This window comes from Spermophilus citellus (genome assembly GCF_964194105.1).
Source record: "Spermophilus citellus genome assembly, chromosome: 9".
NCBI lineage: Eukaryota > Metazoa > Chordata > Mammalia > Rodentia > Sciuridae > Spermophilus > Spermophilus citellus.
In genome coordinates this window covers 50,066,559-50,092,988 of record NC_138191.1, presented here as the reverse complement: position 1 = coordinate 50,092,988, position 26,430 = coordinate 50,066,559, and the positions used below count along the sequence as shown (strand labels likewise).

The 26,430-nt window shown below is 38.4% G+C and overlaps 1 protein-coding gene and 1 long non-coding RNA gene across 3 annotated transcripts in view; one reads left to right on the top strand and one right to left on the bottom strand.

Moving 5' to 3' along the window:
• Positions 1-283: 283 nt before the first annotated feature.
• LOC308657320 lies at positions 284-4,009 on the top strand. The gene is made up of 2 exons (XR_014023898.1): positions 284-1,875; positions 2,299-4,009. It is a non-coding gene; the product is annotated as an uncharacterized lncRNA (long non-coding RNA).
• A 1,704-nt stretch (positions 4,010-5,713) lies between these two features.
• The window catches only part of DBT (dihydrolipoamide branched chain transacylase E2), a 52,656-nt gene continuing 31,939 nt past the window's right edge, over positions 5,714-26,430 (bottom strand). For both annotated transcript variants that reach the window (XM_081308867.1, XM_081308868.1), the window contains 6 exons: positions 25,498-25,714; positions 25,100-25,266; positions 21,140-21,217; positions 19,009-19,200; positions 18,808-18,879; positions 5,714-7,093 (listed from right to left, as the gene is read on the bottom strand). In XM_081308867.1, the coding sequence (XP_081164993.1) occupies positions 6,926-7,093; positions 18,808-18,879; positions 19,009-19,200; positions 21,140-21,217; positions 25,100-25,266; positions 25,498-25,714 (894 nt within the window). In that variant the 3' untranslated portion in view covers positions 5,714-6,925. The remainder of the gene's footprint in view (positions 7,094-18,807; positions 18,880-19,008; positions 19,201-21,139; positions 21,218-25,099; positions 25,267-25,497; positions 25,715-26,430) is intronic.

The following is a 26,430-nucleotide window of genomic DNA, read 5'->3' as shown; positions in this document are numbered from 1 at the left end:
GAGTATATTTTATATACATTTGAAAAGGTAATTTTTTTTTTAAAGAGAGAGTGAGAGAGGAGAGAGAGAGAGAGAGAGAGAGAGAGAGAGAGAGAGAGAGAGAGAAATTTTAATATTTATTTTTTAGTTCTCGGCGGACACAACATCTTTGTTGGTATGTGGTGCTGAGGATTGGTGCTGAGGATCGAACCCGGGCCACACGCATGCCAGGCGAGCGCGCTACCGCTTGAGCCACATCCCCAGCCCCTTGAAAAGGTAATTGCAATAATATTTTTCACATTTCCAAAAATACTATACAGACCTTATTATCTAGTAAAGGTGGAAGCTGCAATGTTTTAAAGATAATAAATATTACAACCTGAAAGTATATATCTTACAGAAATAATTCCATTCAATTGAAATTGGAATTACTCCTTTTAGATTTTTTTTAGGATGGGGTCTCATTACGTTGCCCAGATATTCTTGAACTACTGGGCTCAAGCAAACCTCCTGCCTCAGCCTTCCCAATAGTGGGGACTACAAGCTAGGCTCTTACCATTATTCTCACACACAAAATTATTAGAGGAGCTAGAGCAGTAGAGGAAAATGGCAGTTTTTCAAAATGACACTGCAGCAGTTTGTGCAGCTCTGTCCGAGCAACATTTGAACCAACAGGGCCCTTCTAATGAGGTGCCAGCAACATAATGGACCAAGGCCAGGTTCTTGTGCAATTTGTGAAAGCTTTGATATGCAGAGTTATTAGTATGACATTTCACCTCATGGAATCTGAGGATTTGATTATCTAATTTTCAGATTGTGAGTCATTTCCATTTTATAGTACTCCCTTCAGTTTCCCTTAACTTCATTACAGCTGCCATCAATTTAATCCAAAGTCTTTGTGATTCCATTTTGAACACCACCTGATTTTTTTCAACAATTCAAATTGCTCAGCTTTTATGACCAACTGCATGCACTATTGTAATTTCTGTACAGATTTCATCATCTTTGTCTTTTTTGGACTTTGCTTTTTTCCACATTTTTAGAACTATGGTGAGTTTCTTGCAGCAATTTCAAGTTAAACAACTTTTCACAAATTTATCAAAGCCTGACTGCTCCTCTGGGAGTGTGGATGGATGGAGCCACTTTTGCTGCCTGCTGGATGGCCTCCTGCTCAGCCAAGTGTGAGTGTGAACCCCTTTCTTTGTCCCAACTTTCCCCCATATCAAACCTAAATGCTTGATCTCCACCTGTCCTCATTTCTTTTCTCCTGTCTCTTATTAACACCCACAAACAGCTGTTCCCCATGCTTTGCATTTTAACATTCCTCATGGTACTTAGTAAAAGCCTGATATAGATGACCTCTTTATAACAAAGCTGCATTTATTCTTGTCGTGCTTTAGTTGTTTTTGTGGCTGTTTTCTCAACTGTCTCCAAATTTTCCTGCTAGGTTTTAGCAAGCTAAGATCCAGAGCTTGATGTTTGCTCACAAAGGTCTGACTAGCACATGTATATAATTGTGGTTTAAGGCCCTTGCATTCAGTACTGGGACTGCCTCAGAATGGATTAATTTTCATTTCTGCATTATCCTAAACTTGCAAACACCCACTGATCTATGCTGCTATGGATGGGATGGATGCCTTCTGTAACATAAAAGAGACTGTGGTTGTGGATTTTTTTTTAATGGAATATGAACCATATCTGGTTTGGTGTAAATAGTTCATATTTGACCCGACCTGTCTGAGGAGACATCACTGAACCAATTATTGACCTTGAGATGCTGACGAGGGGAATATGGAATACCTGGAGCTCGGGAGAGAGGGTCCAGAAGAGAGAATTATTTAAGAGATACCTATGTGGGAGATGTGGTCAAAGCTTTTGCCAACAGTGTAATTACAGGTGAGTAGTGGGGACAGTGAGGAAGGAATTAAAGTGTCCATTTCGGAGCAAGACTGGAAATTCATTTGTGTAGTGCCAAGTAGAGGCAACAATGTGAGAAGAGCGTTATTTTGAGCCTTCTTTTAGGCAATCATGAAGAGAAGGAAAGAGGAAATAGGGAAGGAAAGAGGAAGCAGAGAGAGAGAAAGAGCAAGGGCACAAATATTGTGTCAAAGGAGAGCTAAAGGACTTTTGCGTAGGTTTTTACCCCATGGAATCCAGAGTGGAAGAAGAGCCTCAACAAAGGCATGTAAAACAAAACAAAACAAAACAAAAAAACCCTAAAATGAAAAGCTCCAGGGAAGAGTTCATTGTGATGAGCGCTTAGGACAACAAAGAGGTGAGTGTCTGCCAAAACCCAAATCCTGTGCTTACCACTTAAAGGACTAAGGAAAATATTAAGACCTTCCTGGCTCCTGTGCCTGCGGTGACCTCCACACATCCTTAATGGAACATCTAAAGAATGCTGACTTGGCTTGGCTCAGAACCACCCCGTGTCAAGGCTCTCACTCCCTTCTGGGATGTGCCCAGCCCTTGGGGCGATGAAGTGTCCTTGAGGGGATCACTAGGTCACCTTGAGCTTTCTTTGTTCTAACTTGCATTTCAGAAGCCCATGGGGAATAGGACTTAAGTCCTTGTCAGGATCCTGAAAAGCTGCCCTGTAACTCCCCAGCTGTATGACTTCGGTGTTGGTGTTTCCCCAATATAGTGATGTATTTTCTTCTCTTTCTCTTTTGGCTTTCATATTACTACTAGAATAAATGCTATCGCATATAATGAGAGTGTCTTTATGGTCTGTCAGGTCCAGCCTGCTGAATTCAGTAGCTGCACACATATGTAATGCCTTAATGTTACACCTCTTTAGTTTTTGAGTGTTTGTAGGAAGGGGAAACCAGCATCTAAGAAGATAAGGCATAGCTGCAAGAATTCAGGACCTGATCCTTTCCCCGTGGAAGCCTCAGAATGTTCCTTTAGTCATTGCCTGGAGTTTGAGGTACCCTCCTTGGCTTTGCTGCAGACCACCCTGAACACCTGGGGAGGCCACCACAAACAGTCACTGAACACAGCTTCGTTCCTGAGGGATGCATCCCATACTTGGAGAATTCCCAATGGCTGGCTCCTCTTTAGTTTGGTTTTGGTATAAGAACAAACTCAATAAGAGTGAAAACAAGGGTTTTAATGGAATCCTGATTTGGGCGAACTAACATCATGTTGCTTCAATAAACTGATTCAGCAAATTCCTAACATCAACAACCCCTGTAGAATACATAGGCTTTAGGGAGACTTTCAAATTGCTACCCGACCCCCACCAGTACACATAGAACTCTCTTCCTTTTGACCTAACAGTACCCATCCCTTCAACACAGCATAAAATTATCAGTTCCCACTTTTGGAACATGAGATGAAGTGGCCTAATTTTTACAGTTCTTCAGAGCATGTTAATCCAAGCACATCTAATGACTTAAATTCTGTGCCTTGTCTCATCTTTAAAACAGAGATAATCAATCATAGCACCTAACTAATAGGGTTGCTGAGGAGACCAAAGTAATTAATACATGTAAGGCACTAAGGATATCTGACACTATGGCATTATTACTAGGTGTTATTCAAGTTTTCCCTCCCAATTACTTTGTGGAGAGCACTTAGGCTAAATGACTCAGTACAGCACTTTAACCTGAAGAGTTTTATGTGCATCCTTGAAGCATTATGCTCAGATGGCACCGTGTTCCCACACTGCTCCCTGAAGGGTCTGGGGTCACATAGATGTCACCTTTGTTGTTCCCCATTAAAAGCAAAACTTAAGCCATGACTTGAAGGGGGTGGGAGAGAAAAATATAAAAAAAACAAGAACTTGAATGGCTTGGGTTTGTGTGACCTAAGGATACAGCTTATCTTAATATTAGGTGTGTGGTTTGTGAAACAGATATGAAGCTGGGCTAGGGTGTTAAGGGAGGCACAATGATTGAACCTCAATAAGAAAAGATAATATGTTGAGAAGGAGCAAAACCACTGTGTTAGTCTGCTTTGTTCTGCTGTAACAGAATACTTGAGACTGGGTAACTTATAAAGAGCGGAGATTGGGCTGGGGATGTGGCTCAAGTGGTAGCGCGCTCACCTGGCATGTGTGCAGCCCCGGGTTCGATCCTCAGCACCATATACAAAACAAAGATGTTGTGTCTGCCAAAAACTGAAAAATAAATATCAAAAATTCTCTCTCTCTCACCTCTCTCTTAAAAAAAAAAAAAAAAAAAAAAAAAAAAAAGAACGGAGATTTATTTCTTACAGTTCTGGAGGCAGGGAAGTCCAGGATTGAGGAGTAACTTCTGGTGAGGGCTTTCTTTCTGTTTCAGCATGGTAGAAAGCATCACATGGTTAGAGAAAGCAAGAGATTGAAAGTGCAGCCTCAAGCGCTTTTATAATCAGCATTGATCCATCCATGCATGAGGGTGAACCCCTCATGGCCTGGACACCTCTCATTAGTCCTCACTTTCTAACACTTTGCATTGGGGATTACATTTCCAACACATGCTTTTCTGGGGGATACTTTCAAACTTCCTTCCCTGTTGTGCTTCATTTTCAAATGTCAGAGGATTATTCTGCATAATAAACAGAACCTTGATTTCCTTTTTTGGCCATTCTTAGCAATGATTTTGCTTTCTTTCCATTTACAAAACCCTGGTAACTGCTATTAGTCCCATATTAGTGAAGACATATTAGTGGAAGACATGAATTTTCTGGCTGCTTTGCTTTAATTTCAACCACTAAGAACACAGCAAGAGCTTTGTTCACCCCTGGCACACCCCAGGATGTGGACAGCCTTGTGGAATAGCACTGCTGCCAGAGCCAGGCTCCTGCCTCTGCCTTCCTCCAGGGGATCCTACCATCCTGAAGGTCCTACACACAACAGGGAATGAATCCTTTGTTGAATTCTCAATGAATGAGACTATAGAGATGATAATGGCATTGGCATGGGATATAGGACAAGATGATGAGAATTATCTTGAGCCAATGATGTTGAACCTTCAGGCGAATATGTTGCATATTTACTTCAGGCCTCCTTCTCCTTTATACAAAGGATAAGGCTTTACTGATCACGTTATTCTTCATTTAAAATTCAGCAAATGCCCATCAGTGGGGAACTGGTTAAATTATACGACACCTATCTTCTGATTGTCTTAGATTCAGAAACTTCTATTAGATAGTTCTTAGTATCCTGTTCTTTTCCCTGTATAGAAATATAATTATATTTTTATTTTTATGAATTTTAGTATCTGTTTTCTTCATTAGACTGTTAGTCCAATCAAGGCAGGGACCATGAGGGCAGGCATTGTGTGCACAGTACTTAGAACCATTCTTTTTTTTTTTTTTTAAAGAGAGAGTGAGAGAGGAGAGAGAGAGGAGAGAGAGAGAGAGAGAGAGAGAGAGAGAGAGAGAGAGAAAGAGAATTTTTAATATTTATTTTCTAGTTCTTGGCGGACACAACATCTTTGTTGGTATGTGGTGCTGAGGATCAAACCCGGGCGAGCACGCTACCGCTTGAGCCATATCCCCAGCCCCGTAGAACCATTCTTAGTATACAGTAGATGTTTGATATCTGAATGTATAATAAATACATCAATGGAATATTATACAGTCATTTAAAATATGATAATGTGGAACTGTTTATTGACATATAGGAATCCAGAATATAATGACAAGTTGAAAAAAAATTAAAATGATCAAATAGTACATATACTATGATCCAACTTTTATAAAAAGAATAAGCATATAGATACATCAAAATGTTAATAGTGGTAGGACTATGGATTATATCTTATTTTGTTTGTAACTCCCATATTATCTGAATTTTTAAAATAACAGCATTTATTTAATTTATTATTTTGATTTAAAAACTATTCCCATTTAGAAAAAAAATTTAAGTAGACATTAAAATGATCTTTTTCTGCCACAAAACTTCACATGAACAATGAATTTTGGCATACAGTATTCAATTGAACAATATCAGAAACAACTCAGATTTCTGAATTCAATTCCCAATGCTAGATTACGTTCATCTTGATATTTCTAATTAAAGTGAACCTTTAACAAAATAATCATTATGAAGCCTTCCTTTCTGAATAAATTTCATTATTTTATTTTTATGTTCATAATTACTCATCAGACTCTTCTCTCCTTTTATTCATGTTCCTACTCAGGATATGGAGGATGGAATAGACACTTTTTTCTTTTCTTAATCTATTTGTAGCTAAAAATCAAGAAAATTAAAAGGCAGCAGGCTTTTGAATTAAAAAAAAAATCAGCAGCTGCAACATTTAAAGTACTTTCCTCACATGAAGTAAGTTGTTGAAAGTGAAGTTTCTTCCCAACTAAATGCCAAAGTATATCCACTTTAAACCTTTAACAGCCTTACTTATTATAAAACTATCATTAAGATTAGGCTATAATTTCCCCTTTTAAAAGATGTTAATTTATATAAATAAGGCATTCATACATGATTCTCTCTACACAGAGCAAGAGTATATATATATACTCAAATATCTTAAAAGAAGTATAATTGCACTTATATATCGATAAGCATGATTATAGGGAAATGGAAAATGTTTTGGTATACAAATTCCTTTCCCCAATTAAGTATAAAGTTTCATTAAGAATTAGTTAAGAAAGAAAGGAAGGAAGGAAGAAGCAAACGCTGTGTGTATATGGCTACTTGCCTGTTAGTAACATTGCTTTTGTTTTCTTGTTAGTTTCAATCCACTGACACACAGACCTCAGCACCATATCAAGAAGTCCCACTCTGACCTATAAAATGTGACAGCCCCAGGAGACCTATTACACTATTACTCATTTTCATTAAACAGTTAACATAATAGTGATAAACATTGTGCCTTAGAACCTTGATCATATAATACAAATCATTTATAATACAAATTATGATGAAGAATGTGTGCTGGCACAGCGAGGCTTTACATACTTTGGAAGCTCAGAAAGTTCAAGAATGTCTTATTCATCTTCATTTCAGATCTAGTAGCATAAAAGCTGGGTTTTCTAAGTAGGATTTCCACAAATTAGAGAAGCGTGACATTGTAGCACCATCAATAATTCTGTGATCAGCCGACCAGCTCACATTCATTATCTGTGCTTTATATACTTCTCCTTTCTGGTTAAATCGGGGAAGGGCCTAGAAATAAGCAAAACAAATAAATAGGTAAACTTTCATTGCTCAAAAGTCAAACTCTGCTGACAATGGTATAAAATCAGGCAAACCCTCTTCTCTATGATAGAGATGATGTAGACATCCCAAAATACTATTATTATTCCTATCTTTGGGAGGATGTGCCCTAAGCATTTAGTTTCTACAAGGTTATCTTATATCTCTATATAATTGCCACACCTACCATAGACTTCATCTCAATTTCAAATATTTATCAATATTTATCAATATTTAACAAGCACTTATTATGTGCCAGGTACTCTATGGACCCTGGGAGAGCCCAAAAAAGTTGAGGATTCCAAGCCCCCTCACTGAGGACAAGAAGGAAATGAGCCTTATGGATACCTGAGGAGATAGTAGGGAAGCCCAACTAGAGTGTTGTGGGAAAACCAAAGCTGGAAGGTGACTACAATGGAGGGTAGGGGTGAGAGTGGAACATGGGGCGGGGTGGGGGCACGTCATGAAAGGCAGTGTTTCTCAATCTATATTTGGTAAAGGATCTTCTCTTAAAATACAATGTCTAATCCATGGTAGGCTATTTTTTAAAAAGCACACTAAAAGTAAACTATTAAAAAAAGAAATAGAGCCCGGCACAGTGATGCATGCCTGTAATCCCAGTGGCTTAGGAGGCTGAGGCAGGAGGATGGTAAGTTCAAAGCCAGCCTCAGCAAAAGCAAGATGCTAAACAACTCAGTGAGACCCTGTCTCTAAATAAAATATAAAATAGGGCTGGGGATGTGGCTCAGTGGTCCAGTGCCTCAGTTCAATCCCTGATACCAAAAAAAAAAAAAAGAAAAATAGAAATTACTAGCTCCAACTTCTTATTGGATTTGTTATACAAAATCACTCTGTAAACTGCTTTAAAAGTTTCCAAGGCCTACCCTTTCCATCTGTACTTACTGCCTCATGGCTTAGACACAACAGTTGCAACACAACGGGGGTCCCTGGTCACACTAAGTGGCATCCCTGTGGTTCTAGGTAGGCCATTGTGGCTACCTTGTTTTTGACTGAGCGAGATGAAAAGCCACTGGAGGTGTCTGAGCTGAACTCTTACTCACAAATGAGGAAGATTTCAGGAGGAACAGGATGGTGGAGAGAAAAAGAGCAGGGGCTTAGTTCTAGATTTGTTAAAACCTGAGATGCTTATTGACCTCCAAGCAGGATATGTGAGTTTGGATTTAAAAGCTGAGGTCCAGTCTGGAGATACAAACTTGAGAGTCATAGGTGTGTAAATGGTATTTAAAGCCATGAGACTGGATCAGATAAAGAAAAGGGCTAGAACTGAGCTTGGGTACTACAATGTTTAGATATTGGGGAAATGAGAGTGTACAACAAAGGAGACTCAGAGCTAATGGGCACCGAGACAGGAGGAAAACCAGTATAGCAAGATATTCTGCAACTCAGTGGAATGGATCACTGTCTCAAATACAGTTAAAAGGTCAAGCAAGGGATTGTTGTACTCAGTGGTAGAGTGCTTGCCTAGCAGGTGAGAGGCACTGGGTTTGATCCTCAGCACCACAAGAAATAAATAAATAAGGATACTGTGTCCATCTACAACTAAAAATAATATTAAAAAAAATAAAAGTCAAGAAAAGGAGAACAGTATTGAGTATCAAGGAGGTTTTGGTGTCTTAGACAATTTAGCAATAAGGAGTTTAAAATTTATAGTTAAAAAATACAGGAAAGGAGAGATGAAATGGAGGGAGAGAGAAATGAAATACTATTTGTCCCTACTGAACAAAGACTACATTAAGTCACAATTCTAAGATCTATACTTCATATCTTGAAGAAATCATAGGTAAACCAATTATTTAACAATACACCTGGCTGATGCTGGGAGAACTGGAAAACCATATGCAACAAAATGAAAATAAACCCCTATCTCTCACCATGCACAAAAATCAACTCAAAGTGGATCAAGGACCTAGGAATTAGACCAGAGACCCTGCGCCTAATAGAGGAAAAAGTAGGCTCAAATCTTCATCACATCAGATTAGGCCCTGACTTCCTTAACAAGACTCTTAAAGTGCAAATATAATCAAATCAAATAAAAAACTAATAAATGAGATGGTTTCAAACTAAAAAGCTTCTTCTCAGCAAAAGAAACAAACAATGAGGTGAAGAGAGAGCCTACATTTTGGGAGCAATTTTTGCCACAGGCAGGTCAGATAGAGCATTAATTTCCAGAATACATAAAGAACTCAGAACACTTAACACTAAAAAAAAAAAAAAAACCAACCAACCAAACAACAACAACAAAAAACCCAATCAATAAATGGGCTAAGTTGCTTCTTCTCAGAAGATATTCTTTTGATCAACAAATATATGAAAAAATGTTCAACATCTCTAGTAATTAGAGAAATGCAATCAAAACAACTCTAAAATTTCATCTTGCTCCAGTCAGAATGGCAATATCAAGAATATAAGCAACAATAAGTGTTGGTGAGGATATGTGGGAAAGTGCATACTCATACACTGCTAGAGGGACTGCAAATTGGTGCAACTCTACCACGCGGCCTGCGCAGTGGTTTCATTAATGAGGTTCTGGCATTAAGTTAGTTAGAAGAGATCAAAATAAAACACACAGACAGTACCTTATTTTACATTGCTAGGTCCGAAACGGCTCGCCTCCCTGTTTCCCTGCCTCCAGCCGCCCAGCAGGGCAGCGAGGATTACTCTGGGCTAGCAGGAGAGAGAGAGAGCGAACACGCCGGGGAGTAGCCTTTTATTTGGGGGGACAAGAGATTCAGGGGAGAATTCCATCCAATGAAGGTTGAGGGGGGGGCTGCACTCCAAGGTCAGGGTCAGTGATTGGGTCTCCAGGGTCAGTGGTTACGCACACCCCCACACGGATGGGCTCTCTCATCAGGAAAGGGTCGGGATAACTCCGACACAGCCAGAGTGCCTCAGGCCCTTAACGGGAGTCACCCAATCACGTGTCAGAATGGCTCCCCACATATTCCCCCTTTCTATTCTTAACAATGAGGCGGCGGTTCACTCTCTGGAGTCCCCGGATTCTTGATTGGAAGACTCGCCATCCTATAGTTACAATACAAAAGAGAATTAACAGCAAAGAGAATAATCCAATAAGGTACCAAGCGGAGTGCTTAAGAATATTTCCAGGGTTGAATCCATTTAACTCCCTTAATATTTGGTTAGCCAAAGAAGAAGGATCTGAAAAATCAGCTCTATTATTTTGAATGTCTTGGATATGGTGATGAAGTTCCAGAATATCCATGCTATTATTACTATTTTGCCAAATGCCTAATAAATGGTTTTTAACCTTCTCCCAATCCCAGAGAGAAGCATTGTACTTGGCAGCTGTAACACATACATACTTATAATTAGCATGGCATTTAAGCCTTTCCTTAAATTTTAAGGCTGAAAGTTCATTACCAATGTTTATAACAGTCGCCTCTAAGGCGTTTAACTTAGTCTCAATCCTTTCATCAATATTTACTTGATTACGCAGAGCCTTGGAAGTATTTTGAGCTAAATTATTAAGAAATTTTGCATGCTGAATATTCTGAGACAATGTGAGAGATGCAGAGACGGTTGAGGCAATAAATGAGACCAGTGCTAAGACACCAACAATTATGACTCCAATAGCACGTTTAGGTCTTGTTAGCTGGGCATGAATTTGCTGCAGGACTTGTAAACCAGCATCAGCATACCATGGCTCTGAAATATTAGCAGGTAATAAAACAAAAGAGGGCTGATGAAGTATCAGCACTCCTTTTCCTCCATTATACCTAGAAATACAATTAGTTAGGTTGCACTTATTACAAGTAACAAAATATCTGTCATCTATCCATTTAACTTTTACATTTCCAATAATTAAAACATAAGGAGATTGGACACAGGCTCTTAGGCCATAGCAAGATCCCTCTTTACAGTTCTTGCCGACAAATTTTGGTAAAGGTTTATCTGTAAAATGTAAATATTCTGAGGCAGCAATTAAACGCCAAATATCTCTTTGAATGCCTCCTTCACTATAAGTCAAAATATTACTAACAAATCCTGCAGGTGTCATAGCAGAATTTCTTCGTAATTGTCTCTTATCAATTTTTGGAGACCAGTCTAAAATATACCCACTAGCTTTAGACACCTTATGTTGTACAGGAAAGGTATTTACACAATCCATCCATTTAGGAAAGGTGCCAATTTCAATTATAGAACTATTTGGACAGTGGGGTACCGGTGGAGGTTTTGCAGAAATGACTGGCTTGTTATGGGAAAGTCCCATCTTAATTACTGATCTAGTATTAGGTTTTAAGTCTCCATAAATAGAATTATTTGTCAGTCTAGGTTTACCAATCGCTGTCTTTTCTTCAAATGATACTTTCAGACAGCCAGCATGTTTATCATGTGACCAACATAAAGGTAATTGGGCACTGTAGCCAGAATAATTAAATCTAGTCACATGATTGGGAGTAATATGAGTATCTGTAAATCCTTCCATCATGAATGAGTCATTAGTAAATACTGGAATAGATTCTCCAGTCCACACAGCTGGGTGTACCAGGGGTGGATCTGGGAAATATGTCCAATAAGTGTCTACTTGATTCCCTTTTACCTGACAGCCCAGTAGGGCAATTACTGTCGCTACCATCAAGACTGGGGTCCTGTTCTTTCCTAGGCGTCGAAGTATTTGGGAAGCCTGGGTTGTCAGCTTCTTCACATCTTTCCACGAAATCAGCTTCTCGGCTGGTTCAATCTGGTTTTTCTTCATCCTTTTTCGATATCTCCTCCTTCTGGGTTGTGGCTCCTCCGGGTCGATCCTCAGTCGCTTGAGTCTGGGTTCTATCTCCTCCATGTCTGATAGCACGTTCAGGCACCCAGATAGGACGAAAAGCACCTTCTGGAAAAATACAAGCATGCCCTCGGCCCCATGATATTACCGGATCTGGGCCCTTCCATTGACCAGTCTGTAAATCTTTCCATAGAACTCTGCCTAAAGGGCCTGTCACCGAGGGAGACATTTGCCTCTCAGCAGCAGTGTGACCTTCTGTGTCACAGTTTAAAAAATTTAAAACAAACAAGGCATGATTAAGGCTATTTTGGGGAGTCACAATCTTATTCCCCCTTTTTAATTTTTGTAATTGAAGCTTAATAGATAAATGAGTTCGTTCTACAATGGCTTGACCTTGGGGGTTATAAGGAATTCCTGTTTTATGATTAATTTCAAACTCTTGGCAAAATTGTTGAAAAGCAGAGCTTACATAAGCTGGAGCATTATCTGTTTTAATCTGCATAGGACACCCTAAAACGGAAAAAGCTGCTAAGCAATGAGAAATTACATGTTGAGTATTTTCCTTAGTACGTGCTGTTGCAAAAATAAATCTAGAATAAGTGTCCACTATGACATGCACATAACATTGCTTACCAAATTGAGGAATATGAGTTACATCCATTTGCCATAGTACTTCCTCATTAGCACTGTCTTTTGTAAATTATGAAATAATTCAAATAACTCCTGTGATGAAGTAAAGCCAATAACTGAGGTTTCAATATTTTTGGTAATTCTGACTGTATATAAGCTGTCAGAATAGATATTAATAGGCTCATTTGAAAAATAATCTAAGGCCAAAATCAGGGCTTGAAGCTCTGCCCTTTGAGCTGAAGTATAAGAAGTTTGTATTACCTCTGTGTGAACACGGCTGAAGAAACCTGCCTTACCAGAGCTGGAACCATCTGTGAACACCGATAAAGCTCCCTCTATTGGATGGGAACGTACAATCTTTGGAAAAATAAGTGATGTTAATGATGCAAATTGTACAATCTTATCACGAGGATAATGGCTATCTATCTGGCCAGGAAAATCTGCAAAAGCTATCTGCCATGAACTAGAAGTTTGAAAAAGCCAATTAGTCTGTTGAACAGAAAATGGAATAATTATGATATCAGGCTCAGATCCAATTAATTGTAAAATCCTAGTTCTACCTTTAATAACTAATTGAGCTATAGAATCATGAAAAGGAATTAATGTTTTTTGAGGGGAATGAGATAAGTAGATCCATTCAATAACTCCTAATTTTTGCCATATGGCTCCTGTTGGGGTATGCTCAGTTGGAAATATTAATAAATACATTATTTCTTTAGGATCTATTCTAGTAAGCTGTGCATTTTTAATTGCAATTTCCACTTTCCTTAAGGCTGCTTTGGCCTCCAAAGTTAGTTGACGTGGAGAGGTTGGAGAAGGATTTCCTTGTAATATCTGAAATAAAGGACTTAACTCAGAAGTAGTTAACTTTAAGGATGGTCTTAGCCAGTGAATATCTCCTAATAGTTTTTGAAAATCATTAAGGGTACGTAACTCCTTAACTCTTATCTGAAGATTTTGAGGATGGATTGTACTCCCTTGAATTATCTGACCTAGATATTGAAAAGGAGATACCTTTTGAATTTTTTGAGGAGCTATGCATAAACCCATTGTTGTAAGTGAAGCCCCTAACTGAGTAAAAATTTCTGAAAGTATTTCTGGATTAGCATGGGCCAATAATATATCATCCATAAAATGAATAATGTATGCATCAGGGAAGCTATTTCTAATGGGATCTATTGCCTGATCAACATATTTTTGACACAGTGTAGGGCTATTACGCATTCCCTGAGGAAGAACCTTCCAACAATATCTTTTAACAGGTTCTTTAAAATTAATTGTGGGGACAGTGAAAGCAAATTTTTCACAATCTTCAGGATGTAACCTTATAGAGAAAAAACAGTCTTTTAAATCTATTACCATCAAGCTATAGTCTAAAGGAATGGCTGTGGGGGAGGGAAGTCCTGGCTGTAATGATCCCATAGGCTGAATTGCCTGGTTTATTGCCCTTAAATCCTGTAGTAATCTCCAATTTCCTGACTTTTTCTTAATAACAAAAATAGGTGTATTCCAAGGGCTAAGTGTTGGTTCAATATGACCAGCCTGAAGTTGTTCCTCAACTAATCTATGAATTATTTTAAGCTTTTCCCCTGAGATGGGCCACTGAGAAATCCAAATAGGCTCTTCTGTGAGCCATGTGACTTTTTCAGCTGTCTTAAGGATCGGGGAAGTACTCAGTGCCCCTAGTAAAAATTTTGGCTTGAAGTATTTACTAATCCTTGTCGTGGAGACTGGCTTGTAAACAGATATTCTTCCTGAAAGGTTTCCCTATCATCTCCAGGAAAATACCTCTGGTTAACTTCCTCAACTGACCTTATAGAATTTGGGGTAACTAGTAGCAGTCCCATTTTGGCTAAGATATCTCTTCCCCATAGATTAGCTGGTAAAGACTCTAACACATAAGGCTTAAATATTCCTCTGTTCCCATCAGAATCTTCCCAACGGAGATAGTTGGCACTTTGAGCAGGCTGTGAAATTTGTCCTATTCCTTCTAGGTTAGCTGATGCTGTATGTAAAGGCCATTGCTTGGGCCAAAACCGGCTGGACAATATTGAGCTATCAGCTCCTGTGTCAATTATTCCTAGGAAATTTTTATTATTAATTCTAAGTTTTAATAAAGGGCGTTCTTGTCGCACTAACTGGGACCAATATACTTTGTCTGGCGGTTTAGAAACTGAATCTGCCGGCAGGTGCCTTTCTGAGACACAAGACAATAATATTAATTGAGCAAAAATATCCTTTGGGGTGAGCCTTAGGGCATAATTGGATCTTACAGTAACATATAATTGCCCTTTAAATTCTGAATCTATCACACCAGGTATTACTTCAATAGCTCCCTTTAAATTATTACGCCCCAAAATTAAACCTACAGTATTCTCAGGAAGTGGCCCGAAAATCCCAGTAGGGATTTGTGTTGGTCCCGTTTCAGGATCTAATTCAACTGTCTCTGAAGGTCCTAAGAAAACTGTCTGTGATCCCTGTCTCTGTTCCGGTAAAAATCGCGGACTGTCCTGGTCAGCGCCGCTAGTGACGTCACACTGTGCGACGTCTCCCCATATTGTTTCTGGGCCCGGGGAGGGGCCGAACGGAAGTTTTTTGTCCCCTCGCTAGGAGGAAATACTTGTGGCGAGAAGGCGGGCTCATCCGCGCCACCCGAATCAACCACGTGGCGCCGAGTCCTGCAATATCTATTATCGCCAGTAGATGGAGCACTAAACCTAAAATTGCGTAGGCGACATTCGCGGGCGAAATGACCGGTTTTTCCGCAAACGTAACACCTGCCGCGGGACTTCTGAACTGAATTTTGTGGCCCCAAAGTTTCCTTTAATACTGTTGCTAAGGCCACCGTTTGCAACTGAGTGGAATCTAAGTCAGAACACAAGCGAATATACTCAGAAATTGTTCCTTTCTTACGATGGGGACGGAGAACGTCCTGGCAAATTTTGTTTGCGTTCTCAAAAGCCAATTGCCTAACAATAAATTCGCTAGCTCCTGGGTCCCCGATGGACCTGTTCGCAGCCTGATATAGTCGGGCTACGAAATCTGAATAAGTCTCATTGGCACCTTGTCTGATTTTGGTAAGAACTAAATTGGACTGGTCCTTGGGGACAATTTGTCTCCAGGCACGTTTTGCACAATCAGTTATTTGATTGTACACTACAAAATCATAATTTAACTGTCTTTCTAAATCAGCAAAATCTTCAGTCCCTAAAAACATCGTTACTGGCGTTTCTATGCCCTGTCTCCTGTTCCTTTCTGCTTGTTCATTACAAAAATCAGTCCAGTAAGTTTTCCAGAGCAAGTAATCTCCCCCACTCAGACAAGATCTGGCTAAAAAAATCCAATCACTAGGAGGAAGGGGTTGTGAGCAAATATTTTCTATTAGACTCTGAACAAAAGGCGAATTTGGGCCGTACGTTTCACATGCATTTTTCAATTCCTTGATAGTTTTAAAAGGGATTACAGCATGAACTCTAACTCTCTGATCTTGTTCATTAGTTTGCTCAAAAACTGGAAAGAGGTGAAAACCAGTAGTATCCTCTCCCATTTCTTGAGCCTTCTTAATACCTTGTTGAACTGGGGTAAGAAAAGTCATCTTTAATTCAGCACACCTGTTAAATTTGGTCCTTCTAGTAGGTACCGGCCGAATTTTAAAAGCTTGGGCAGGTGGTGCTAAATGCAATCTATTAAAATTTCTCTCTAAGTCCTGAGTTTCTATGTCTAATTCTTCTTCCTCAGACTGTGAGCTGCTATCAGACTCTGTACTATCGCCATTTGGAATTTGGGTTTCTAACTCACGTGGTTGAGAAGAAACCTGAGCCCCACTAGGAGTTTCCTTTGTATTTTCCTCTCCAGGAAGATTGTTTACCACTTCTGGAGGGCTCTCCAAGATTAGAGATGTTTCTTCTTTATCATGCTGTTCTGTACAATCTGTCTGCGGGCTAGCTTGCACAATTCTAACCTTTGTTTTAGCTCCTAGCGCTTTTGTTTTAAACCGGCTCAAAGGAAAGGAAATTAATTTAGCTTCAGGCTGATTTTCCATTTGAATAGACCTAATGGCTCTTTGAATACCTCTCAGAAGGTCTTCTGGCGGCCACGGACTTTGGTCCATGTATTCAAAGAGACAGACTTCTAGGGCTGTCCAAGTTTTCTGTATATTCTCTATACCTCCAGGTATTTCAGTAGAAAGACAAACTCTCTGTAACTTTCTTCCTAATTTCTCCCAAGTAAGTAAATTTGGAGACTCTTGGTCACAAAACCAAGGACAATATTCACCTACAATCTTTAAGAATTGCAATAAGTGAGTTTTCTTTATCTGTTTTCCTTTCTGATTAATTATACTGTCTAAAATAGTTAGATACATTTCCTTATCCGAAGAAGTAGAATTTCCCATTTTAAGTAAATTAACGTCTCTTTCCTTCAATATCTCCCGGTACTTTTGTGACCCAAATGTCACTTCTTCCTTTCTCTTATCTTATTTCTTATTTTCCTTATCCTCTTTATTACTTTTGTGACCCAAATGTCACCTCTTCCTTTTCTTTATTCTTTATTCCTTACTTTCCTTTATTTTCTCTTTATTTCTTTTCCTTATCTTCCTTTTTATTTTTTCCCTTAATCTTTTTAGCGCGCGCTCCCACTCAATCTAACTAATTCAGAATGCCCCACGTTGGGCGCCAATTCTACCACGCGGCCTGCGCAGTGGTTTCATTAATGAGGTTCTGGCATTAAGTTAGTTAGAAGAGATCAAAATAAAACACACAGACAGTACCTTATTTTACATTGCTAGGTCCGAGACGGCTCGCCTCCCTGTTTCCCTGCCTCCAGCCGCCCAGCAGGGCAGCGAGGATTACTCTGGGCTAGCAGGAGAGAGAGAGAGCGAACACGCCGGGGAGTAGCCTTTTATTTGGGGGGACAAGAGATTCAGGGGAGAATTCCATCCAATGAAGGTTGAGGGGGGGGCTGCACTCCAAGGTCAGGGTCAGTGATTGGGTCTCCAGGGTCAGTGGTTACGCACACCCCCACACGGATGGGCTCTCTCATCAGGAAAGGGTCAGGATAACTCCGACACAGCCAGAGTGCCTCAGGCCCTTAACGGGAGTCACCCAATCACGTGTCAGAATGGCTCCCCACATGCAACCACTCTGGAAAGCAGTATGGAGATTTCTTGGAAAACTTGGAATGAAACTACCATTTGACCCAGTTATCCCACTCCTTGCTCTATACCCAAAGGACTTAAAATCAGCATACTATAATAAAACAGCCACATCAATGTTAATAGCCGCTCAATTCACAATAGCTAAACTGTGGAACCAACCTAGACACCCTTCAATAGATGAATGGATAAAAAAAAAACTGTGGTATATGCACACAATGGAATATTACTTAGCATTAAAGGAGAATAAAATTATTACATTTGAAGGTAAATGGATAGAGTTGGAGAATATCATGCTAAACAAAGTAAGCCAATCCCTAAAACCAAAGCCAAATGTTCTCTCTGAAAAGTGGACGATGATCCATAATGGGAGGGTGAGGAAAAATGGAGGAACTTTGATTGGGCAGGAGGGAGGGGGAGGGGGCATGGGGGCAGGAAATGGTGGAATGAGATAGACATTATTACTCTGGGTACATGTATGACTGCACATATGATGTGATGCTACATTGTGTACAGCCAGAGAAATGAAAAGTTGTGCTGCGAATAAAATAAAATAAAAAATATGTATCTGCTGAGCAGATATTTGTACTAATGTTCATGTAGTGTTATTCACAATTGACAAGAAAATGGAAACAATCCAAATATTCATTGGCAGACGAATGGAGAAGCAAAACATAATATATACATACAATAGATTATTATCAAGGCTTAAAAACAAGTGAAATTCTCATATATACTACAATATGGATGAACTTGGAAAACTATATGCTAAATGAAGTAAGCCATACACAAAAGGGTAACTATGCATGATTCCACTTACATGAAGTATAAGAGTAGTTAATGCAAAGAGTAGAATGGCAGATGCGGGGGGCTGGAAGGAGGCAGGGTGGGTACAGACTTTCAGTTTTACAGAGAAAAAGATTTCGATTGACCTGAACCTAAACAATCTAGATCACCATTTATTGCCCATGGCAGCAGCCACCAGAATTGCAGGGCTACCTGCAATTAGGAAGAAACAACTGATTGAGCCAAACTTCACAAACTCATACCTACAAAGTAAGGGGAAAAACTTAGAAATGACAACTCTACTTTGTGCTTACTTCCCTAATTTGCTTTAAATTGTTTTTAATTATGTAATACACATACCATAATTGATCCAAGGGCCCCAATGGCTACTTCAGGTGGCAATATCACAGGCTTGGTATAAGTGCCACCAATCTTTAAAAAAAGAAAGAGAGTAGGATTAAGAATTTAAAGAACAAATGGCAAATATCATTTTATATTTTTAACTAAGCATACGAACAAAACTTTAAATGATGGTTCATGAATCTGAACATCATCACTCACTGATCCAATGTTGGAAAGAGTAAATGTTCCTCCGGTAAGGTCACTGGTGCTGAGCTGACCGGCAGAGCCCAATTTCTGGAGGCGGTTCAATTCAGTGGCAATCTCAAATACAGAGCGGATCTGAACATTTTTCACATTAGGGACAATCAACCCCTGTTCAGTGTCCATTGCTATCCCAATGTTATGTGAAGCCTAAGAAATAAAAAAATTATACAACAGTCTTTTAATACTGTAAAGGAAGGATAAAACTTCACCATTTTCTAAAATAACCATCAACAACTACTTTCTCCAAATTGACAATGACTTATAAGAAACATTTTTTTTTGTTTTGTTTTGGTACCAGGGGATTGAACCCAGGGGCACTTAACCACTGAGCACATCTCTAGCCCTTTTAAATACTTTATTTAGAGATGAGGTCTCACTGAGTTGCTTAAGGTCTCACTAAATTGCTGAGGATGGCTTTGAATCTATGATCCCCCTTCCTCAGCCTCCCAAGCTACTAGGATTACAGGCATGTACCACGGTGCCCAGATTCAAGAAATGATTTTAAGCAGGTATAGTGGCCCTTAACTCAGAGGATCACAAGTTCAAGGCCAGCCTCAGCAACTTATGAGACCATCTTTCAAAATAAAAATAAAAATAAAAAGCATAATTTTGTTTGGCTTTCAGAGCCCCTGTATATCCTCTATATCTGGAGAGACTAGTAAATATTAGCATTGGAGGTGGGTGCAGTGGCACACACCTGTAATCCCAGCAACTCAGGGGGCTGAGGTAATAGGAATACAAGTCTAAGGTTAATCTTGGCAATTTAGCAAGATCCTGTTTCAAAATAAAAACAAAAAGGGATGGGGATATGAGCTGGGGATGTATCTCAGTGGTAGAGCACTTAACTCACATGTGTGAGGCACTGAGTTTGATCCTCATCACCACATAAAGATAAAAAAATAAAGCTATTGTGTCCATCTACAACTAAAAAATATTTTTTAAAGAAGGGTTGGGGATATGACTCAGTGGTAGAGTGTCTCTAGGTTCAATCTCTAGCACTGCAAAAAGGAAAGAAAAAGACAAGAAATAAAACAATTTAAAAAAAAATTTTTTGAAAAATGATAATTGCTTTGCCAGTAGGAAAGTAGGGCATATGTTGTTAGTGGGAGTGTAAACTGGTATAGATTTTCTGGAGAAGAGCTGACAATCTGTACCAACATTCATAAAAATTTGTGCTAAGAGATAAATACAGAAATATATAGAAATGAATAGGGATGTTGAATACAGATTGCTTTTAAGTTTGAGAAACTGCAAATAATCAAAATATTTATCAATAGGTTACTGATCAGTTGAATATCAAAGCTATATTTACTGACATATAATAATGCCCATAATATATTACATAAAAAAGAAAAAAAGAAGCAAGAAAAATTTGAAATATTTTTCTAAAATATATGAAAAATGAAATCCTGGAAGAACATCTATCTCAACATGAACAGTGAGTTACTTTAAAGTCATGGAATTGAAGGTAAATATCATTATTATGTCTGGATTTCTTATTTTATATATATATATATATATATATATATATATATATATATATATTTAGTCAGGAATTATTAAAACAAAATTAAATACAATTGCCTATTTTAATCATATTGGAATATTTTAAATCTGATCCCCTAAAGAATCTAAGCTCACTCTGTGTGTGTGTGTGTGTGTGTGTGTGTGTGTGTGTGTTGCAGTGGATCAAACTCAGAACCTTGTGAATGCTAGGCAAGTGCTCTTCTACTGCTGAGCTACTGAGCTACACCCTATTCCCTAAGCTCATATCTGGTTCTGTATTTCTAATGAGAAATGTACATAAGGATTGACATCCCACAAAAAGTTCTATCTTAGTAACTCCAAACAGAAGAGTTCACTTGAACTGAATTCAAATTTTATTAGTTTTTTCGTTTAAATTATTCTCACTCTTAAAATTCTAGGAATTCACCTTTGAGGGACTTGCTTCTTTTGGGAGGCAGTTTTATCCCATACCTTAATTCTATATAAAAAAAGATTACCATTTGAGGTATGATGGAAGTCTCTCTAACCTACAAGCATCATCTTCTATTTATAACAGACACTTTCACATTGCATAGCCAACCTTGTATGTTATATTCTGGCAGTTTTCATCCACAGAAGAATTAAGAATAGGAAACTGCAGTAATCCCAAAGAAGCAGCCTGTTTAACAGAAAGAGAATGCAAAGTTAGCATTTGAACTCAGAAAGGATAAGGAATTTGAAGGAATAAGAGATATAAAAGAAGGAAGGAGAGAATCATCTATGCTGAGTTTAATCTCAAGCCTAATGCACTGAGGCACAACACTTCCACTGTTACTCTCAACCAATTTGAATCACTGAATCACCTTATGTCTTCCTCTTTGCCTTCTCCTTTAATTTCCCTTCATCTTTTTTCCCTTAATACCATTTCTCTACTGCGCATATTCAGATTTCCCTAATTGTACCCAAAATACTCTCAATAGCTTTCTCCACCCATGCAGGATTTAATAATCGAGGTTCACTTGTATTTGGTGGTCGTGACTTGTATTAAACTTAAAAGGCAGCAAAATTAAACTCTTTAAGATTGTTCTTAAAAAGAATCCACTTCCCTACTGCCCTCATCTAGACCTATTAAAAGTCTTAGTTTACTTGCGTTGTTTTGTTATTTCTGTCTGGATCTGTGGTCTGACAGGAAAATAAATAAATAAATAAAATACTTGAACTAGAGTTAAGGAAAGTTATGGAAATCTTTCATAATGATTAGTTTAGATAGGATGGGTTAAGGAATTAGATCAATGAAGGTCAAATACAATGAAAACATTTGTTACAAATTCCTGAATTTTTATGACTTGAAAGTTTTAGCAAGCATTTCATTTGTTAACTATAACTTTTATCTTCTTCATGTAGAAATGTATAAGTAAGACTAAAGTATTATACATAATAAGTGTTGTGAGCCAGGCATGGTGGCACACCCTGTAATCCCAGCAGCTTGGGAGGCTGAAGCAGAAAGACTGTGAGTTCAAAGCCAGCCTCAGCAACAGTGAGGCGCTAAGCAACTCATGAGACCCTGTCTCTAAATAAAATACAAAAAAAGGGGGACTGAGGTTGTGGCTCAGCAGTAGAGTGCTTGCCTAGCACGTGGGAGTAACTGGGTTTGATTCTCAGAATTGCATATAAATAAAGTAAAGGTCCATTGACAACTCAAAGAAAAAAAAAATAGGGCTGGGGATGTGGCTAAGTGGTTGAGTGCCCCTGAGTTCAATCCCCAGTACATGTTCTCCACCTCCAAAAAAAAAAAAAAAAAACAGTGTTTTTTGAGCATAACCCAAATTTGTAAAAGAAAATACAAGACACATGCCCATGGATTAGGTAATTTTCCTCCTACATAAATATTTTATAGTATTTTTTAAAATATTTTTTAGTTGTAAGTGGACACAATATTTTTATTGACTTATTTTTATGTGGTGCTGAGAATCAAACCCAGGGTCTCCCGCGTGTGAGGCAAACTCTCTACCACTGAGCTACAACCCCAGCCCTTATAGTATTTTTTAAACATTCTGAAATCTATATGTTATTTTAAAACAAAGTTCACTAAATTTTATTTTTAAAATATCTATCAGATATTTCATTTAGACTGGAACAATAAAGAAAAATGGCAATAAAAGAGATCCATTATATTTAAGAACTGGTTTACTCTAGCTTCCAAATAGACATGCTATCACCAGGAGGCAGTGAGAAAAAGCCAGTCAAAACATGGTGGCACTCTCTTGCTATTCAAGGTTGCCTCCCAACCCAACTCTTCTTCCCCTAAGGCCAGGGGAATTTCTTTGTCTCTCCTTTTCTTCAATACCTATTCATTCCCAATGAACTGCAATCATACTTGTACCTCAACAATACCTTCTTCCACCTGTCTTTGTGAGAGACCACTCACAACTTCCCAATGATTACTCCAACAGCATTGCTACCCTTGTCCTGTTTAACCTTTGTGAAGCACATAACTGCCATCTACTTCCCTCCTTTCTCTGGGGCAAGAAAGGCTGAATCAATGGTCCCACTCTTCCTGGCCTCCCAACCCTTAATAGTGCCCTATCAAGCATTGAGCTTAAATATGTGACTTGTTTTGGTCAAAGATAAGAACAAATTTGAAGCAGCAGATCTAGGGGAAAAAATGGTCTTGGGGGGAAAAAAAGTGGGCTTGCACATTTCTGCTTTCTCTGTCAACCCTTCCAGTGCTGAGACCATTTATAGGTGAGCATGCTGGGGAGAAGAGAGATGTGGAAGAGAAAGGATTCATCCCTGTGGAGGCCATTCCATACCAGCCTGTCCCTTGCCCACCTATGAGCTGACTACAGATATGAGAACACTGCTGAGGTCAGCAGACTCACTCACTCTCCTGAAAACTCAAGTGACTCAATAAACAGCTATTTTTTTTTTTAATATTTGTTTAATTGTAGATGAACACACAGTATCTTTATTTATTTTTAATGTGGTGCTGAGGATTGAACCTGGTGCCTCACACATGCAAGGCAAGCACTTTACCACTGAGCTACAGCCCCAGCCCCTAAACAGCTATTTTTAAAATAATTAAATTTTAGGGTAATTTGCTGTATAGCAACAGAAACCAGTTACCTGGCTTCTAAGCAATTCTTTCCTGGTCTATCTCCACTCACCATCAACTTTCTTTGCCAATTCAACTTCTACTCATCCCCGTGTAATCCTTCACCACCTTCTAATTCACACACAATTTGGGTGATGTCTTCCACCTATTTCCACTGCCTCATCTCGACAGCTGACTCCCTACAGCTGTCACAGAGTCCAGATGCTTTCCTTCACCTACAGACATCTACTATATCTCATTTCTATACAGCATGCACTTACTTGTCAGGGTGGTTGCTCAAAGAGAATGGTTTCTGTCTCATGAGTCTCAGTGTCCAGCAGAGAGACAACCAAGTAAACACTGGCAATACACTGAGATATGTACATTAGAAGGGGAAAGAAAAGTGTATTTAACTCAAACAGTGACAGCCACAGAAGCTTCTAGAAGAGTTTATATCTGAACAGTTTGGTATTTAGGATGTGCAGGTATTTGGTCAAGAGAAGAGCGGCATTTAAGAAGGAATTATATATTCCACCAACTAGGCATAGCTTACTATGACTATCAGAGGCAGCGACCATGTGAGAGAAGACTGGAGATATAGACAGCAGGAACTTAAAAGTATTTGAATGTCACAATAAGGATTTTGGAAACTATCCTAGAGGCAAAGAAGGAGAACCCCTGAAAAGAATCAGGAACTAATAAAATAATTTGTTTTAAGGAAGATCAGTCTTGTGTAGCAAGAAGATAGAAACATCAGTATGCACTTTCAAATAAATAGACCAGGACCAGAAACTTAAGTTTTTTTATGGTTAGCTATGTTTCCTTGACAGGTTTCTCAATCTTTTGGAGGCCTAAATTTTTTTTTAAAAGAAAATGAGGTCAGTAATATTTACATGTCAGGGTTACTCTGAGGATTAAGAGATATTACACATGGCATGCTTACTATAGCCTACCACATGGTAGCTACTTCACACTGGTCATTAAGGCGAGCTACACTATGAGTTGCTCAAAGTCAGCTGATGGTTTCATTGTATACTGGCCCCAACACCTGTGACACTAGAAATGATTTACAGAAGCCTCCACCTAAGTTTGTTGAAGAAATGAAAATAAATGCATGTCAGCAATATACAAAATCAATACCAAATCTCATTATAGTTCAAAGCAGACTTTTCTGTGATCCTTTCAGAATTAAAAGCTTTACCTAACTGGCAGGATAATTCCAACCCCCAACACCATCCCCATGTTCAGAGAAATAAGCAGATAAGAATATAATACACAATTCCAATTTTATAAGTTCTTAGGCAAAAAATAATGTGCCTGCACATTTTTCTAACTATATGATATGGTGAGAAGTAATATTTTATTCAAATCTGGTTAGCACATTGCATTTCTGCAAAAAAAAAAAAAAAAAAAAAAAAAAAGTCAATATCCTACTCACAAACATGTCTGAAACAAATGAAATCTCACCTTTAAGAAAAAGGGCATAAAGGAGAGTTTAATTCCACGAGCTGCAGCAATAGGTTTTAATTCTTCTCGTAGCTTAACCAGTTCAGTAACGTCAACCTCATCACAATAGCCAAAGTGAGGTATCTTCAGGGCTGCAGACATGGTCTTAACCATTGCTTTTTGAAAGCCTGGAAAACATTCAATTATATTACTTATAAACCTGACATAGTATCATTCTTCAGAAATTAACTATATTAATCAATTGAAGTGTTTCTGGAAAAGCTATTATAAATTATATGCTGAATTTGAACTTTCCCTTTCGTAAGAATTAAAAACATTGTATTATAGACATGCATCTATTAAAGTAGCTTCCTCCTAAACAAACATACTGTTGCTGTGTGTTACTGTTAGGACTTTACCTTTTACAGGTTCCGTTATATCTTTGCCTGTGAATACTGGAGACCTTGATATTGGTATGGGAACAGTCCTGTCTTTTGGTTTTGGTGGCGGTGGTATAATTTCAGCTTTAGGTGAAGGAGGTAATATAGCTCCTGTCTGCTTTTCCAAATAGTTGAGAATATCTTCTTTAAGTATTCTGCCATCTCTTCCTGAGCCAACAACTTCACTCAACTTGATCTAAAAAAATAATACATTTTAACGTTAAAAATACAACTGCTCTCTCTCTGCTGAATAAATTAGTATAGGAAATAACATTTTCATCATCTTAATAGACATGCCACACCTCCCCTACATAAGTAATCACTTGTTACTTTTGTAACACTGTTCATTTGCCCATGTAGTTTTGAGGTATTTATATGTAACCCATAGCTATTCATGAAAAACTTATTTTCAACAGTCAAGTATTTTTAAATTTCATCCATAATTTTACTTTATTTACTTATATAGGCACTAGGAGTTGAGCCCAGAGGTACTCCACCACTGAGCTACATTTCCAGGCCTCTTTACTTTTCTTTCTACTTTTTAATTATAAAACAGGGCCTCACTAAGTTGCTCAGGCTGACCTCAAGCTTGCAATCCTCCTTTCTCAGCCTCCTGAGTCGCTGGGACCACTGGCGTGCACCACCACACTCGGCTCTTTCCTAATTCTTTCTTGAGTTTTTCTATTCTTAGAGACTACATACATAAAAGGGAGAACTGAGAATTTAAATAAGAATACACACTATAACTAATTTAGACTAATATTTTTGATATTGGTTACCAGTTAAACATATAATAGCTTAAATAATCATATAAAAGCTTTCTCAAATTATTTTTTGATGGTTGCTTTGGAAACATTAGTACAAAACATTTAATTCTATTTCAATAAAAATAAACACAAGTTTGGATGATAT